Source organism: Ochlerotatus camptorhynchus, unplaced genomic scaffold (genome assembly GCF_037179485.1).
Source record: "Ochlerotatus camptorhynchus isolate MF236.1 unplaced genomic scaffold, CSIRO-AGI_Acam_v1.1 ptg000182l, whole genome shotgun sequence".
NCBI lineage: Eukaryota > Metazoa > Arthropoda > Insecta > Diptera > Culicidae > Ochlerotatus > Ochlerotatus camptorhynchus.
This window is the reverse complement of record NW_027040672.1, coordinates 2,823,943-2,839,049: the sequence shown is the minus strand read 5'-3', so window position 1 is coordinate 2,839,049 and position 15,107 is coordinate 2,823,943. Positions and strand designations below refer to the sequence as shown.

The following is a 15,107-nucleotide window of genomic DNA, read 5'->3' as shown; positions in this document are numbered from 1 at the left end:
TATAGTGAGTATCAGAATTTTTCATCAAAATTGGTATAGTTCTTCCTTATCAAAAAATATTAGACTCGTATTTTTTTATTCCGTCATTAGGGTCCATTTCCGTGTTATAGTGATCCGAAAAATCTATTTATTTTTTTTTTGAAAAATTCATAACTTCTGAACCTCTTGACCGATTTTTACAATTGACTCTTCAAATGTAAGATGTTTTAATGAAGTTTTAAGAAAAAAAAGAAACACTCAGAGATATTTGATTTTGTAGAAAAAAAATACGTTACCAATGATTTTTACAGAGAAATAACGAAAAGAAAAGAGTATTTCGTATTACCTAGAAGGACGAAGTTCCACCCTATATTTAAGAAGGAGTTTGTTCTAAGTTTAGAATCATGAAAAATGACTAAAGTTTGCTAAAGAATTCATGTGTTTAGTATCTCTTCTACAGTCTGAAAATACAAAACATTAATAACCAGTTATGAGAGACAAATCTGTTTCCGGCTGAAAATTTCCTTAATGATCTAACTATTACAATTTACTAGAATTTTTTTTAATGTCTGAGATTACGAAAACCTATACCTAGACATCAAACATAACACAGAACTTTTACTGGAAGTTTATCCGAATGGCATGCAATCATTTTTATTTCTGTAATTACACTTTTCAAATATAAAAATATCCAGTTGATTCCTCAACTCACAAACTGTAATCAACCACTTTGTTGGTTTTCTCAAATGGCTTGTTTATCGATTTGACAAAAAATATATTGAATTAACCTTCGTATCTGTAACCATGCGACATGGTTAAGGGGGTATTCCCAATCTTTTGCCTTTTTTCGGCCTGTTTTTCAATTAATTTTTTTTCAAGGAAAATGAATAGTAATGCGCCTAACTCTTTGGGATTCTTGTTTATTGAACATTAAAGTTTACAAATAATTTTTTTTCGACATAAAAAAAGACATTATTGACGTCACAAAATGGCGACAAACAGACCCCTGTTCGCCGCAAACGCCTGGACGGGCGAAGACTTTTCTCTGGAACGGCTTCATCTGAGACAGATTTCGTGATGAAATGATAGTCTGCATAAGATTCTCTGGAGCTTCTCCCGTTGGCAGCAAAAAATCTTGCAAATTAACAAAATGGCGGCCATATGAAAAAACAGGCGATTTTTAGCCCGCTTTTTTGCAACTTTAAGGTGCTTCAAACAATGTTAAATGTTAATATTTTTTATTCCAAAGAATTTAATAAGGAACAAAATGCGCAAGGATTCAAGTCAATATCTCTTATAGTTTCTGAGAAAAGTCTTCGCCCGATAAAAAAAATGTGGTTTCGAGAAAAACGCGTTTAAAGTTTTGACTTTGGTTAAAACCATTTGGGGGTTCTTACCATTAGTCAGCTATGCCTGGACACCGAATTCGCTGATCGGAAAACGGCTTGGGGGGATGAAAGTATATAGTCTAAAGTACAAAAAAAACGTGAAAAAAAAATTTGATTTTTTGAAAAAAAAGATCGGGAATACCCCCTTAATTGAACAAATAGAAAGTCAAACTAATATCATAGAGGTAACTCTAAGACCAGAAGGTCCCGAAGAAACGTGCTCAACTTATTGGCTCAGCTCTGGTACTCTCTTCGGTACCAAGCTAATCGATGTACCCCTCGAAACATAGGAAAATCCACAAACTTCTCATTTTATCTGTCAAACTTTCAAAGCGAATCAAAACAAACATATTGTAGTACTAGAATTTCGACTAGAATGGGGTACGTTAATCGATTTGCTTGGGACCAATAGGCTAGTCAAGTAGTAAGCCAATTTAAAATCGTTAGTTTCCACTGTTTGCTAATATCCCTTCCAACGAGAAATCAGAACATCTGAACGTCAGAAGTCGATTCGAAAGATTCCAAATCCATTGGAAGCTAAAATAATAATATTTATTTAATGAAAAATACGATTTGGGTTTGATGCTCAGATTGAATTCAAGTTGCTTAAAAGGAAAAAAAAAATGATTATTTATCGTTATTTATAAATATTAAAAATAATGTAAAATACATTCCCTTTATGTGAAAAATCTGTATTTTTTTCAAAAATCTGTAATCTGTATATATAGATATCAATATCAAAATATCGAAAAAAAATCTGTATGATTACAGATAAATCTGTATATGTGGCATCACTGCGGTCACCCCGTGGTCACTCTTCCTGCTTCGACTGGTACAATTTATTCTGGAAAAGATGAACTAGCCTTGAATAAAGATTAAAAAAAAATATTCTGGTGCTCCTCGGAAAAATCGGGAGCGGCAACGTATAATTTTATAATTTATAATTTTAAAGGAAATTTTAATATAGCATAACCATAAAATGAATAAATTTTAATCTATCAATGTTTAGCTATATTTTTGAGTGAACGTCATATTTGATTCGTCCCTAACGTGAAATTAGCCGCCGCCGACTCGATAAGTTTCCATGCATAAAAACAGCCGCCCAACCCTAGTTATGAAACGTAAACAGCGGCTCAGAACTGACTGTCAAAACATTTATCGATGTCGCGAAAAATTTGAAGGACATGACTAATAGTGAAGTGTTTAGGTTGAGCTAAATATTTTTTACCAAAATTACAAGTATAGCCCATATTTTGAGCAGAAAAAAGCTCGTATTATTGTACATAGCAGTGAATAAAAAGTAGCTTGCACAAATGAGGATGACATCTCCAACGAAAATTATGCTTATAGCATGTGGTTCGTTCAGCCCTCCAACGCCGATGCATTTTCGGATGTTTGGTGAGTTGTGCAATTAATCGTCAATATACATACCTATAACGATACTAATTGTATTTTTGAAACGTAGAAATCGCTCGGGATCATTTTGAGCAGATGGGAACAGCTCATGTAGTTGGCGGAGTCATTTCCCCGGTACATGATTCTTACGGTAAAAATGGACTAGTTACTGCAACGCACCGTTGCACTATGATCAAGATTGGACTGCAATCGTCAGATTGGATCCGGCTGTCGGAATGGGAAACACAACAAGAAGAATGGACTAGGACACGACTTACCTTGCAGTATCATCAGGTTTCACGTGGCGTTGCAGTAAGTGTTTCTGTTACTAATTATATACGTTCTATTTCAGAACTTTGTAAATTCATATCTGAAAGACTCGAATAATAGAAATGATCAACATATTCCATCATGGATCCCAGAAGGGTTAAAAAAGACTGCTGGACATGTCCAGATGAAGCTACTTTGTGGGGCGGATTTGCTTGAATCCTTTGCTACGCCTGGTCTGTGGAAAGACGAAGACATAGAAGCGATCGTTGGTCAACATGGAATAGTGGTTGTATCTCGTGCCGGAGCAAATGCGGAGCAGTTTATTTTTAATTCTGATTTACTGAGCAGATACAGGGTTAGCGCAATAGTGTTGCCTTTGCAGCCTTGGTTCAATTATGTATTTACAAAAAATGTATCTATTGCAGAGAAACATTACAATCGTCACGAACTGGATTACAAACGACGTCAGTTCAACACTAGTGCGCCGTTTGCTCAATCGAGGATTGTCAGTCAAATATTTACTGGATGATTATTTGATTGAATACATAAAAAAGAATGGCTTGTATGGCACCAATGATACGTAAGTTTTATCGAATTATTCAAACTGTTATTATCACTTTAGGATGCATTCATAATGGTTTCATTAATTTGTGCAGTGAACAATTAATCAACAGATCAGCTGCTGTACTAACACATTGAATTCATTCATTTTCACATGTCTGTGCGTTTGTGGATTTCCATCAGTAAGTACATTTTGCCTGTTAGTACGAGCGGGGAAATGATGAGCATATCGCCTGTCTCTCCCATCAACGATAATGACGATTATGTTGAGAGTCGAAACGAGTTAAACACGTTTAGCACATTGGAATCGATGGATGACACTGATTTTCCGCAAAATACTTTGAATCGTGTTTTCTGTTGTGGAACGGAAAACAATGCAAAAACAGCAACCAGAAATGCGAGAGGATTTCTGACCCACCCTGGAAGTGCTGTTCAGATAATAACAACAACGACAACATCAGCAGCTACTTCTAATGCATCATCAGTTGTGTCTGATTCGGGAGTAGGTTCCATCGCTCATCACACAGCAGATGGCAAGGTATGTGACAACAAAAGTACAATACCAACAAGCACAAAGAAATACGAAACTTGCACTAAAGGTAACACTACGGCACAAGATGCACAAAGCGATCTCAATTTACACAACAGCACAGGCAAAAGCACGCTAGAAGATTCTAAAAAACCTAAGGATTTGAAGCTTTGTGTTACCGAACTGGAAATTCCTCGTATTCAAAGTAACGCATCAATCACCACTGCTGCTTCAAATGAAACGAATATTCACGTAGAATCAAGCAAAGACAGGAATCGTGGTACATCCGCTGGACGCATTAGTCCCGCGAAAAGCTACGACGATATGATAAAATTTGTCTTTACGGAGCATGGCATTCGAGTTATCAGCGATCGCGAATATGTGGTTTAAACGCATTTCGAACTTTGCTCGTCAAGGATCACTCATGTTCAATTCTAGCGTACAAACTATTTGGTAACTACTACACGTGATTTCAGCCTCAATTTGTTCGATTCTTGCATGAACGATAAAACCATGTACCGATCATACATACAGCACATAAAAATGAACGGATCAATTATTATCGTCATTTTGTAAACCATTTTCTTGTATAATAAATAAGATTTTTCTCTAATATATTATTCACTTATTTTATTATTAATATTATTATTAGTCGATTAAATCTGATATTGAAAATAAGGCACGCTCTTTGCATCCACGTTACGCTGAATTTCGTTGCATGATAATTAGATTTTCAGGACCTGACTGAAGTTATCTGTTTTCTAATGCTTTTGCATGTCCCTTATACATAGTCATCAGTTCATTATATTCTTACTATAAATTATTATTGCGAATTGAACTACCCCTAACAGCCACATACGTTTTTTTTTTACTAATAGGTCGTCCCCAAGAAGCTGAAACTTTCTGCGGTGCAAGTCTAATGGAATTAAATATGTAGTCGAGTGTACTGCCTACGAATCAGCAACGATATTAAAATAATGGTAAAAATAGGAACGGTGATAAACCGTTAACACTCATCTCGTTACATTGAATACCGGTGTGGCTAACAATATACCGAAGAGAAGATTGGTGTAGAACTGATTGGTTTGCAATTTTTAACTCAAGTAAAAATACAACTGTAGCAACATTGTATCTTTTAATCTTGCATGAAACGGGGAACCTATAAACCTTTGCTTCTAAAACATGATGTTTGTAATTTATTTTTTCTTTCTGTCTTCTATGTAGGAGAGTAGCTAAATTAATGTTGACTGTTATTTATTTGTTATTTTACGAAGCCGTTTAGCAAAGAGTCTCAATTTTGCGTGGGCACTTAATTTCGTTCATTGTGATACATTTAGGTACTGGAAAATGCTATTTTTCCTCAAAAAATACTGAATTTGCGAACGAATTTAGGAACCTACGTGAAATCGCCCCGCTTTTCGGTATGAAGCAAACTATTGTGCAGTGTGGCTGCGCAATTTTTGTTTGGACTCTGCTCAAATAATTAATTGTATAATCTTGTAGAACATACATAAATTGGTAAAAAATAGACAAATGCGACAATTAAAAATGCCTCTTTATTGCGAAAGAATATCTAAAAAAAAGTCCAACTAAGAACATTAGTTATTCAACATTTCATTCTCTATATGTACATTATGGCAAGAAATTCAAGTTTTTGTTTTACTATCTAAACGAGATTTTGCTTCTACTTTACTGTCACACTCACACCAAGGAGTTTGTGATTTATCACACTCTAGATTAATATTGAATACCGTTACTGCGACGCCGTCAATAGTTAACTCTCTACGGCTGTCCAGACTATATCGAAGCGTATTTAGTCCTGTGTCACGATCCCTCCGGCGTGTCACTTCTCGTTGATTGAAACATTTTGCCGTGTCTCGCCGACGATGCAAACGGTCGTGGACATGTCTGTAAAGGCCATTTTAGATTAGTGCTATGCTATAGAAAAATAACAAAACACCATTGTTACGTACAAAAAGGTGTTCTCAGATCCGGTAGTAATGTTTCGCGGTCGGAACACCTCCAAGCCAGCTTCCTTGATTCGTACGTAAAATTCGTCATCTTCAAGACCCCAACCCCAATATCTGTTGGACATTCCATTGAGCATTTGATAGTGTTCTAGTTTTAGCAACAAAATCCCTCCGATAAACGTTGCATAGTGGTATTTCGGGTGAAATTCCGGACCGGAGATATGCAGCGGTCCTTCCGCAGGGTACTCATATTTAAGATTATTATTTAACGGCAGTAAATCAACGTCATGCATAGCAATATATTCATAATGATCTTTCACCAGTAAAAACCCGGCGTTTATTAACGATGCTCGATTGAAACGATATCGGTCGTTCTGGTTTAGTACAAAAATGTGAAACGGAACCAGTTGCCGGTTTAAGAAAGCAGACATGTGAGGCGCAAACCGTAGGAGCTCGTCGAATCTATCTCGGAATGGTACTAAAATTGCTAACTTTTGCTTGTCCGAAGGATGCAGCTCCTTGAAACTGCTATGAAATTTTTCATGCTGTACATCCCGATCCACTGGATTCTCACATTTGCACGTATCTGCAAATGAAAATATAAGCGACAATGACAATCCAGTGAAATTGCCGAGGGATGCTAGCTAACTTACCAGATATGGGAAGACTTGAGATCATCAATATGATTCCAATCGCTGCTAATGCAATAATGGCTAAAAAGCGTAAATACATCGATTTATGTACGATCATTGCACTTCCAAAAGGTTTCAATTATATTTTAACAGTTAGTTCATGACAGGCACCATGTTAGCTACATGCATTTCATGGCGTACAAGGTTTATTCAACATTTAGAATTAATCTGTCGACTTTATCTACTAACTGCACATTCCAGGGTTATTCTGCGTGGCGTATGAGGTGAGACGACAATTTTGCTCTATATAATGCGGTGGAATTCGGATCCGAATTGGATGTAAACATTTGAACTGACATTTCGGGGCATATATAGGTATATATAGAGTCGACTCTAGGTATATAATAATCAAAAAGTGCTACCTTGTATGCAACATTCATTCGAGAACGGATCCCTTCTATAATCTGTCAAAGCTGTCACTGTGAGCACTGCTTGACAGCTTCAACTGATTGATAACAACACGTATCAGAAAACTGCTGGCTGAGAGAATCAATCACTCGAAACCACGGATTTGCAGAAGATTTTAGTTCCATGAAAAAATAGTAATCTTGACTCATCAGAACTTGATATGAAATTCAAGGTTTTTTGCTCCTTGGCAGTTCTCCTGCTGGCGGGTTATGTTAGTGCTCACGATCTGAAAGGCTTCGACGATACTGTGCTGCACACGCTCGCCTGGCACGGCAAGGATGAATTGCTGGTAAGTTGTTTACTTTCTAAGGTCAAAATTATATCTGTATTATCAACCAATCTCTCCTAGACCAACGCTATCGGAGACGAAGAGATTATCGTGGCGACCACAAACAAGGAAAAATACAAATGCATCATTCCCTCCATTGCAACTAAAGAAACTGACGGAGAAGTCCAATACAGTGGTCCGAGTCCGATCGATCTACTCATTCCGCTATTCACCCACTCCTGTTCGTACAGAATCGAGAGCTATTGGACCTACGAGGTTTGTCATGGCAATTACATCAAGCAGTACCATGAGGAGCGGCACGAAAAGACAAGCAAATTACAAGAATACTATCTGGGTAGATGGGACAAGCAGAAAACGGCCAATCTGGAAGCTCTGTACGACAAATCTGGGTCAGAAGAAGAAAAACTAAAGTACAAGAAAATCGACGGATTGAATTTGCCTTATTTGGAACTGGACATGGACTCCGGTACCGTTTGCGACCTCAACGGAGAGCCACGAGTTACGAAAGTACTTTACGTGTGCTATCTGCATGGAAAGAACGAAGTCTATTCTCTGAAGGAGACGTCCACATGCAATTACGAAGTTATCATTTTAACGCCAATGTTGTGTGCCCATCCGAAGTACAAGCCTCAGGATAACGAAGAGAACAAAGTCAACTGTTACCCATTGGGCAATTCTCCCAAGAAGCCGAAAAACTTGCTGATGATGGAAATCGAGAGTATGAAGATTAAATACCAAAAACTTACGGTATGAGCATTTGTTTCAGTTTTGTCTACCTTCGGTTGGTTTGGTTTGTACATACTTGCTTGGCATTTTGGTTCTCTTGGTTTAGTAGTAGTTCTTTTGTTTCTTGGTTTTATATTTAGTTTACTTCCTTTTCCCTCACTTTAGGACGTGCATAAAAACATTAAAGACGCTATTGCAGTCATTAATTTCGACGAGGTTTGTTATATTTATTTTTATTTGGTATTTTGGTTCTTAAATGGTTGTGGCTTTGTTTTTGAACAGTGAAACAGCATAGGTTCATGTCAGTGTTGCTTTTCTTGCAGGATGGACCAATTAAGGTTGAACTGTTTTCGAATGACGTACCAATTGTTGATAGCATCAGTCGAAAAGGACTGTTAGAAAATGAAATTGGCGAGGAAGACAACACCAGTCCGATGGATTCATTCGCGAAGAAAGCAAGAAAGTCGAAGGAACTGAAGCCGTTGCTGGAATTTTTGGATGGTGCCTATTGTTTGACCGGGGTGAGGACTAACTGATTTAAGAGGCTATAAACACTGATTGACAACTATTGATTCGTACATTTCAGGGTTCAGGCTGGTGGAAGTTTGAATTGTGCTACGGAAAACACGTTCGTCAATTCCATGACGAAACTTCAATATTTCTTGGCTACTTCAATAAGGAAAAACATGTGGAATGGCTAGAGAAGAATCCGTCCATTCGGAACAAACGTAAGAATGAAAATCAACTGAGCAATTTCTACAGCGGGGGCGACGTTTGCGATAAAACCCAACAGCCAAGGCAGGTCGAAGTGAAGCTCAAATGCACCGAACATTCAGCCAGTTCAAATTCCATTTCCCTATACCTACTCGAGCCTCGGCCTTGTGAGTATATTTTGAATGTGGAATCGTCGCAAATTTGCGACATACTACCGTACGCCGAAGAAAATATGCTCCTACCGGAGAGTTTACAGAAACTGGAAGAGGAAACGCTGTACATCATCGATAGCAGTAATATTAATAATTAAATCAAATGCGAAACGCCCTTGGGTCTAAAATAAATGCATTTAGTTCTTATACTCTACTGGTGTTGCTTTTGCCTCGGTGCTTATTTTCACCGAAAGCTGAGCGAAAAGCTGATCCCATATCCATGGTTCGTCAGGTTCTTCAATATCCTCTTCATTTTCCAGGCACTCCGTAAGAATCGATATGTCGATCTCATCCAAATTTCCCAATGGGGACTTGCCGTGTGGAAATATATCGGAACCAAGCTGTTTATACGTTGTAACTCTGAAAAATAAAACGCATAAACACGTTTGGATAGAGAATTCAAATTCTGATAGACAAAACAAACATACGATGGTAAATTAGGGGACTCATTGTAAAGAAGGCTTTCTTGAAGCTCATCTGCATCTGGTAGCATTGGAATGTCGTCTGGGTTGTACTCAACGGTATTGGACTCCTCCATCGAGAAATTCGTATTGCCGAATCTTTCCCTGCGTTTTAGTTGTTTATTTTTTTTTTCAATATTGGTTGGAAAAGATTTTACTTCTAGAATAGAATACTTACATTTCCAACAGGTTGGAGTAATTTTTACCACTCCTGAAAAACATTGCAGTAAGATTCAGATCATTGCATAGGAGTTGTGAATAATGAAATTTTCATACTTATTAGAACCTGTATTCGTACGCAAAACATCGTCCATCCAACTGTCGGTTTTCACTTGCTTTGTTGGAGTAGTGGCCGCCGAAGAGGAACTCATGATGGAAATGGATAAATCTATTTAGATCAAGACAATTTCAATATGAGTATTAAACACGAATTTTTTTATTGATTAGCTTTTAATTCACACTGTTGTTTTGTTTGTACAGTACACGCTATTTCAAAACTCCCCAAATTTAAGAAGGATCTACTCATATCGGTCATAAGTGAACCTACTCAAAAATCAGTAAACTAAGTTAGACTGGAATCCGATCGATGTTGATCATTTGTCAACTTGTCAACTCTAATAAAAAATTACCATAATCGAACGATAACCCAAATGATTGAACTATTCCCCAAATGGTTTGGATGATACCCCGAACACGTCGTTAAGCAAATTAACCATAACATTATTATTAGGGAACCCCCACTAAGTTTACTCATTTTGCGTGGGCTGCCTACGCTTTGTGGGGAAAAGGTTTACAAAACTTTTGTTAACAAATGCTGATGGGCCCTTTTCTATTGTTGCTCCAGCAGTTGAGTTGAATTCATTTTGTTAAAAAGTTGTGAACGTGCTCTGTTGATAAATTAATGAAAACAGTGAGGGTTCGTTCAAATATAACGTCAACCTCAAAAGGGAGGGTGTAATATTTCAGACAATTATTCACTTTTGACGTAGGACTACGTCTTTGATTTCTATATGGGGGTACACATGTAACAAATTAAGAAAGATTTTGAACGTTAATAACTCAGCTGCCCCTGGTCCAATTTCAATAATTTTATCACCAATCGATAAGAAATATGGCTACGCAACGATAACAATGATTCTGAATGTTGATTTTCATCAAGGAACTAACTGGTAAATGTCCAGCATTGTCCAAAAGCGTCGAATTAACTAACAAATCCACCAATTACCTACATGCATATGCTGCTTCCACAGCACAGTTGTCAGAGAGTAGTAAGTAGACGAAACAAGTCGAAGTGGCATTCGCCTCCGATCCTCGGGCGCGTGCGAATAGGGAGGATGGAATTCCGTAATATTTTGTCGTCTGGCTCGCCGTGGCGGTGTCTGACGTATCTCCGGTCTGATTTACGAGGTGCCCGCATAAACAATAACCATAATAAGCGCCTAACCACCAATACGGGATATCATCCCAACTTTATGTGGTATGGTCGAATCATCTATGATATCGTTAGTGTATGGTACCAGTTTATTAGGGTGTGCTGAAGGTGTTCCTGAAAAATGAGATCCGTGATGCTGTCACCTACACTAAACACGCCAAGCGTAAGTGGCCATGGATGTCATCTACGTTTTGAAGTGACAGAGACGCACTCTGTTTGGTTTCGGAGGTTAAATCATCACCAACTTTATAAACAAAACGGCTGTTTTCAGGGCCACCAAGCTTATTACAGTAAAGAGTAGGAATAGAATTCATCTGCCTGTTTGCCCATATTCAGAACCAACGATCACACAAAATGTTCATGTAATCAAACTGGAAGCAGGGGTACACATTATTTTGATCAACCTTGATCAACTTTAAATCGCTACGGCCGGATATTTTCGATGGAAGAAGCAACAATCTAGGAAACATTTGTGAAGCCGAGTTATTTTCGAAAGAGAGTGTCGATGAAAAGAATCGATCGACCTATTGAAAAGTGACGCGAGATTTGTTTTCCGTACTGAGCACCAATGCTACCGACGTGCCAGGAAGGCAGCTCCCTACCAATCGACGCATCAACTCAACCGGGGACCAACGGCTTTACTTCCCGACGGAAGGTGTGATCAGAGATGTTATGCCTTAGAACATGCTGGTGACGCTGGTGGAGATTCATAACTACCCAAATTTGGGTAGAATCCACCCAGATCCGTCAAAACTGAACCTACCCAAAAATGTGAACTGTGTTGGGAGTGACAAGTTGACAAATTGACAACGTCGATCGGATTGATGTCAATGTTGTTCATTTAATGTCAATGTTGTTCATTTATTGTCAACTTGTCACTCCCTACACAGTTCCCATTTTTGGGTAGGTTCAGTTTTGACGGATCTGGGTGGATTATACCCAAATTTGGGGAGTTTTGAAATAGCGTGCATTATTATTGTACGCCAAGTTAGCTCGGAATTTGACAGAATATTGTTGTTTTTAATACTTTTGGCAAGACTTTGGGTGAGAAATTCAACGCTTTGAATTCGAGTTCTTAGAACATGTTAAATCGCTATCAAATTAATAAAGTTTCCTAAAATTTTAATATCATGAGTTTAGTGGAGTGCTGCAGACTCTGCTTAAAAAACCTCGCCGATGTTCTATTGGATGAAGATGGTCATTTCACGATAGCTGATGATCGTAACCTACAGCGTATGATTTTTGAATGTTTCCAGATACTGGTAAGAATTTGTAATTCTAATTTAGAAACTAATGTACTCTGTCAATTATACATTGTTTTTGATGAGTTAACTCATTAACTTAATAAACTTATTGTATTCCTAAAGGTTTCGGATGGCGAAATCATATCGAAAGTTTGCAATAGATGCAACGATCAGATCCGCGCCGTCGATAAGATCCGTAAGCGGGTTAGAAGAGTGGATTTTGAGATTAAACAATATTATGCGTAAGTCTTCCTATATTCAACTTGGAAATTTACGTTATAAACCTGCCTTCTGTTTATAGATCCTTGATTGTCAAACAAGAAGATGATTTAGTTGAGGAGGTGCCAAAACAAAGCCGAAGCCATGCGAATGAAGACACTGAGCTGCATCAGATGGACAATCAGCAACTTGATCCAGAACCTAGTGTTTCCGCAAGTCTTGAAGATGACGATACTATTTCCAATTATAACTTTATCAACAAGTATGAGTTTATTGAAGTAGAACCAAATTTTGATTACGATAGAGCTTCGATGGAAAGGAATTCTTCTGAATCCCAAAGTGAAAGTGAACACTCATATAAAGCTCCAATCAAACAACGTAAAAAAACAACTCCCAAGAAGGTGGGCAACAAAGTAGATTCCAAGTGCTATATTTGTGCAACAGAGTTTGGTACTGCAGAGGCACTGGATAATCATATTTCTACACATGTTGGATCTACGGGACAAGTATGTAATTTATGTCAGTTACCCGTATCAACGGTACGTTATTTGAATATGCATTTGAGAAGGGTCCACTTCAGGAAAGGCAAACGAATTCCTTGCGAAGAGTGCAAAAAGAACAATATCGTACGAGAATTTTCGTCCAACTACAAGCTACAAGCTCACATAAAGACGGTACACGAAAGGATTGTCGAAATCCTAGAAAAGAACTTCATATGCACCTATTGCGGCAAATCATTTTCCAGAGGAACTCATTTGAGATTGCATGAGAACATACATACGAAGGCAATTTTGTACAAATGCAAACAGTGCCCCTTTTCAGCAACTTCAAGATCAGGGCTATACAGACATGAACGCATTCATACTGCTGAGAAACCATTCAAATGCAACGAATGTGACGCATCTTTCAATCAATCAAATGCCCTTCATTCTCATAAGATCGCGAAGCATAGTGATGAACGACCGTTTAGTTGTGAAATATGTGGAGACGAAAAGCGATTCAAAACAAAATACACCCTCCAAACTCACATGCGCGCTCACCAAAAAGCAGGAATAAATCAAATAGGTCGGCCGCAGTTGACGGACATGGGAACTGAAATAACTGTATGTGAGCGGGAATTAAAATGCAATTTCTGTCCTGCAGTTTACTCATGGGAAAAATTCCTTTGTCGGCATCTTGTAGAGAAGCATCCTGAGGAAAATGTTCCAATGCTTTCTTGCGAATTGTGCCAGGAAGCGAATAAAAATGTATTCTTCCTTACGCAAAGTGAGAAAGATCGTCATATTGATAAACATGACAAATTAAGCAAAATGCCAATAAAGGAACGGGTTTGTCCAGAATGTGGAGAAGTATTTCAAACTAGCGATACGTACCAACGACATCGACAAACGCACTTGAAAAATGATTGTAAAGATTGTGGAAAATCGTTTGCAACCAGGAAGACGTTGAGGCTACATTTGGTGACCGTTCATTTGAAATCGCGACCATACAAATGCGACAAATGTGATTCATCATTTGGCCAATTGACATCGTTGACTGCACACATGAAAGTTCATCAAAGACCTCACAAGTCTTAAAAGCGATCAACAAATACCTATTATGTACACAATTTTTTTCAATTCATTTGAAGCTCATTAAAATACAGACAAACAATTTTGAACCAATCTGTCGTTTATCTAACGATCTTTCAAAATCTTCTTCACGTCCATAATACTTGAATGACTATGAATGGATAGATTTGACTATCATATTAAAGAAACCATTTTGATAAGCTTCATCTTCACTGGATTAAGTAGTATTTAAGTAATTCTACGAATGAAATTCAATGCTTTCATTTTCGTTTAAAATAAAATGTAATTCTTATTTCGTAATACATAGGTATACACATTATTGATATATCACACCGCAAGTAAATTAAACAGCAATGCATTCTACTTCCAATTGTGCAATTCAAATCCCACTGACGACGTTTTGTGTTCCACATCTTCTAGGCTTTCACGCTTCTGTAGTGAGCGTTTTGCCGGGTCTCAACTTTGCACTTGCACCCACCGAGAATAAAACCCGCCCGCCTCCGGCTTGGTAATAGCGTACCCATGTGTTTCACTTATTTTGTGTAATTCAAATCGCACTGACGCCGTTTTGTGTTCCACTTACTTTTACTTCTACCTAGTTTCTAACTTAAAATTACTGCGATCCGCAATCGAACCTTTTATAATATTTATTTATTTCGTCAATCAATGTAGTGTTACATTTCATCATTCACAGTATTTATTATAGACATTCATCATTTTTGCATAAATTGTTCTATAAGGTAAATAATAGGGGAAATGGCTCTAATGTTGGCCTATGGATCTAACATTGGGCCCATCGCTAAAAATATGCTATTGATCCATTTTATCTAGATGAACGCGTCATTGGAACGGTACTAATGGATATTTTTGGTTGCTATTGAAAATTTAGTTGATTGCTGAATTAATGTATGGGCCCAAATTAGGGACACTTCGGCCGACATTACATACATTTCCCCTACTTGAAATATAATCTGAATTCTTAAAATGCGTGGGTGCATATCCTTCTTGTTGATGGAACATCGAAACAGTCTGTTAATTTTGCCATTC

At 37.7% G+C, this 15,107-nt stretch overlaps 5 protein-coding genes across 9 annotated transcripts; 3 read left to right on the top strand and 2 right to left on the bottom strand.

Moving 5' to 3' along the window:
* Positions 1 to 2,516: 2,516 nt before the first annotated feature.
* On the top strand, positions 2,517 to 5,656 carry LOC135702003 (nicotinamide/nicotinic acid mononucleotide adenylyltransferase 1-like). 4 transcript variants are annotated; one of them, XR_010517681.1, is made up of 6 exons: positions 2,517 to 2,765; positions 2,833 to 3,056; positions 3,115 to 3,387; positions 3,458 to 3,612; positions 3,777 to 4,575; positions 5,001 to 5,656. XR_010517681.1 is itself a non-coding variant. In XM_065222949.1 (5 exons), the coding sequence occupies exons 1-5, from the start codon at positions 2,681 to 2,683 to the stop codon at positions 4,510 to 4,512; spliced, it is 1,473 nt and encodes a 490-aa protein (XP_065079021.1). In that variant the 5' UTR covers positions 2,517 to 2,680; the 3' UTR covers positions 4,513 to 4,651. The 4 variants fall into 4 exon arrangements, 3 of the variants coding, with proteins under 3 accessions (XP_065079021.1, XP_065079023.1, XP_065079022.1); XM_065222949.1 differs by lacking the exon at positions 5,001 to 5,656 and having other exon boundaries at positions 3,777 to 4,651; XM_065222951.1 differs by lacking the exon at positions 3,777 to 4,575 and having other exon boundaries at positions 2,519 to 2,765.
* Positions 5,657 to 5,690: 34 nt separating this feature from the next.
* LOC135702001 (beta-1,4-galactosyltransferase 7-like) lies at positions 5,691 to 6,990 on the bottom strand. The gene is made up of 3 exons (XM_065222948.1): positions 6,746 to 6,990; positions 6,096 to 6,678; positions 5,691 to 6,030 (listed from the first exon to the last, which is right to left on the bottom strand). Exons 1-3 carry the CDS (start codon positions 6,840 to 6,842, stop codon positions 5,769 to 5,771), a joined length of 942 nt encoding a protein of 313 aa, XP_065079020.1. The 5' UTR covers positions 6,843 to 6,990; the 3' UTR covers positions 5,691 to 5,768.
* Positions 6,991 to 7,266: 276 nt separating this feature from the next.
* On the top strand, positions 7,267 to 9,292 carry LOC135701999 (endoplasmic reticulum lectin 1-like). 2 transcript variants are annotated; one of them, XM_065222945.1, is made up of 5 exons: positions 7,267 to 7,481; positions 7,542 to 8,228; positions 8,373 to 8,423; positions 8,531 to 8,728; positions 8,794 to 9,291. In XM_065222945.1, the coding sequence occupies exons 1-5, from the start codon at positions 7,353 to 7,355 to the stop codon at positions 9,229 to 9,231; spliced, it is 1,503 nt and encodes a 500-aa protein (XP_065079017.1). In that variant the 5' UTR covers positions 7,267 to 7,352; the 3' UTR covers positions 9,232 to 9,291. The 2 variants fall into 2 exon arrangements, with proteins under 2 accessions (XP_065079017.1, XP_065079018.1); XM_065222946.1 differs by lacking the exon at positions 8,373 to 8,423 and having other exon boundaries at positions 8,794 to 9,292.
* On the bottom strand, positions 9,207 to 10,016 carry LOC135702000 (intraflagellar transport protein 43 homolog). The gene is made up of 4 exons (XM_065222947.1): positions 9,871 to 10,016; positions 9,773 to 9,805; positions 9,562 to 9,699; positions 9,207 to 9,493 (listed from the first exon to the last, which is right to left on the bottom strand). The coding sequence occupies exons 1-4, from the start codon at positions 9,963 to 9,965 to the stop codon at positions 9,271 to 9,273; spliced, it is 489 nt and encodes a 162-aa protein (XP_065079019.1). The 5' UTR covers positions 9,966 to 10,016; the 3' UTR covers positions 9,207 to 9,270.
* Positions 10,017 to 12,079: 2,063 nt separating this feature from the next.
* LOC135701998 (zinc finger protein 813-like) lies at positions 12,080 to 14,266 on the top strand. Its single transcript, XM_065222943.1, has 3 exons — positions 12,080 to 12,288; positions 12,394 to 12,512; positions 12,572 to 14,266. The coding sequence occupies exons 1-3, from the start codon at positions 12,157 to 12,159 to the stop codon at positions 14,064 to 14,066; spliced, it is 1,746 nt and encodes a 581-aa protein (XP_065079015.1). The 5' UTR covers positions 12,080 to 12,156; the 3' UTR covers positions 14,067 to 14,266.
* The last annotated feature ends 841 nt before the right edge of the window (positions 14,267 to 15,107 follow it).

Bases quoted from the DNA above. Each gene is read 5' to 3' on its own strand.
- LOC135702003 (XM_065222949.1), top strand. From the start codon at position 2,681: ATGAGGATGACATCTCCAACGAAAATTATGCTTATAGCATGTGGTTCG. The intron at 3,057-3,114 runs GTTTCACGTGGC...GTTCTATTTCAG, and splicing joins TTACCTTGCAGTATCATCAG to AACTTTGTAAATTCATATCT. The intron at 3,613-3,776 runs GTAAGTTTTATC...GATTTCCATCAG, and splicing joins TTGTATGGCACCAATGATAC to TAAGTACATTTTGCCTGTTA.
- LOC135702000 (XM_065222947.1), bottom strand. From the start codon at position 9,965: ATGAGTTCCTCTTCGGCGGCCACTACTCCAACAAAGCAAGTGAAAACC. The intron at 9,700-9,772 runs GTAAGTATTCTA...ACTAAAACGCAG, and splicing joins TACTCCAACCTGTTGGAAAT to GGAAAGATTCGGCAATACGA. The intron at 9,494-9,561 runs GTATGTTTGTTT...TTTATTTTTCAG, and splicing joins GAGTCCCCTAATTTACCATC to AGTTACAACGTATAAACAGC.
- LOC135701999 (XM_065222945.1), top strand. From the start codon at position 7,353: ATGAAATTCAAGGTTTTTTGCTCCTTGGCAGTTCTCCTGCTGGCGGGT. The intron at 8,229-8,372 runs GTATGAGCATTT...CCCTCACTTTAG, and splicing joins TTAAATACCAAAAACTTACG to GACGTGCATAAAAACATTAA. The intron at 8,424-8,530 runs GTTTGTTATATT...CTTTTCTTGCAG, and splicing joins CAGTCATTAATTTCGACGAG to GATGGACCAATTAAGGTTGA.
- LOC135701998 (XM_065222943.1), top strand. From the start codon at position 12,157: ATGAGTTTAGTGGAGTGCTGCAGACTCTGCTTAAAAAACCTCGCCGAT. The intron at 12,289-12,393 runs GTAAGAATTTGT...GTATTCCTAAAG, and splicing joins TTGAATGTTTCCAGATACTG to GTTTCGGATGGCGAAATCAT. The intron at 12,513-12,571 runs GTAAGTCTTCCT...TTCTGTTTATAG, and splicing joins GAGATTAAACAATATTATGC to ATCCTTGATTGTCAAACAAG.
- LOC135702001 (XM_065222948.1), bottom strand. From the start codon at position 6,842: ATGATCGTACATAAATCGATGTATTTACGCTTTTTAGCCATTATTGCA. The intron at 6,679-6,745 runs GTAAGTTAGCTA...TTTCATTTGCAG, and splicing joins CTCAAGTCTTCCCATATCTG to ATACGTGCAAATGTGAGAAT. The intron at 6,031-6,095 runs GTACGTAACAAT...TGGCCTTTACAG, and splicing joins GGATCTGAGAACACCTTTTT to ACATGTCCACGACCGTTTGC.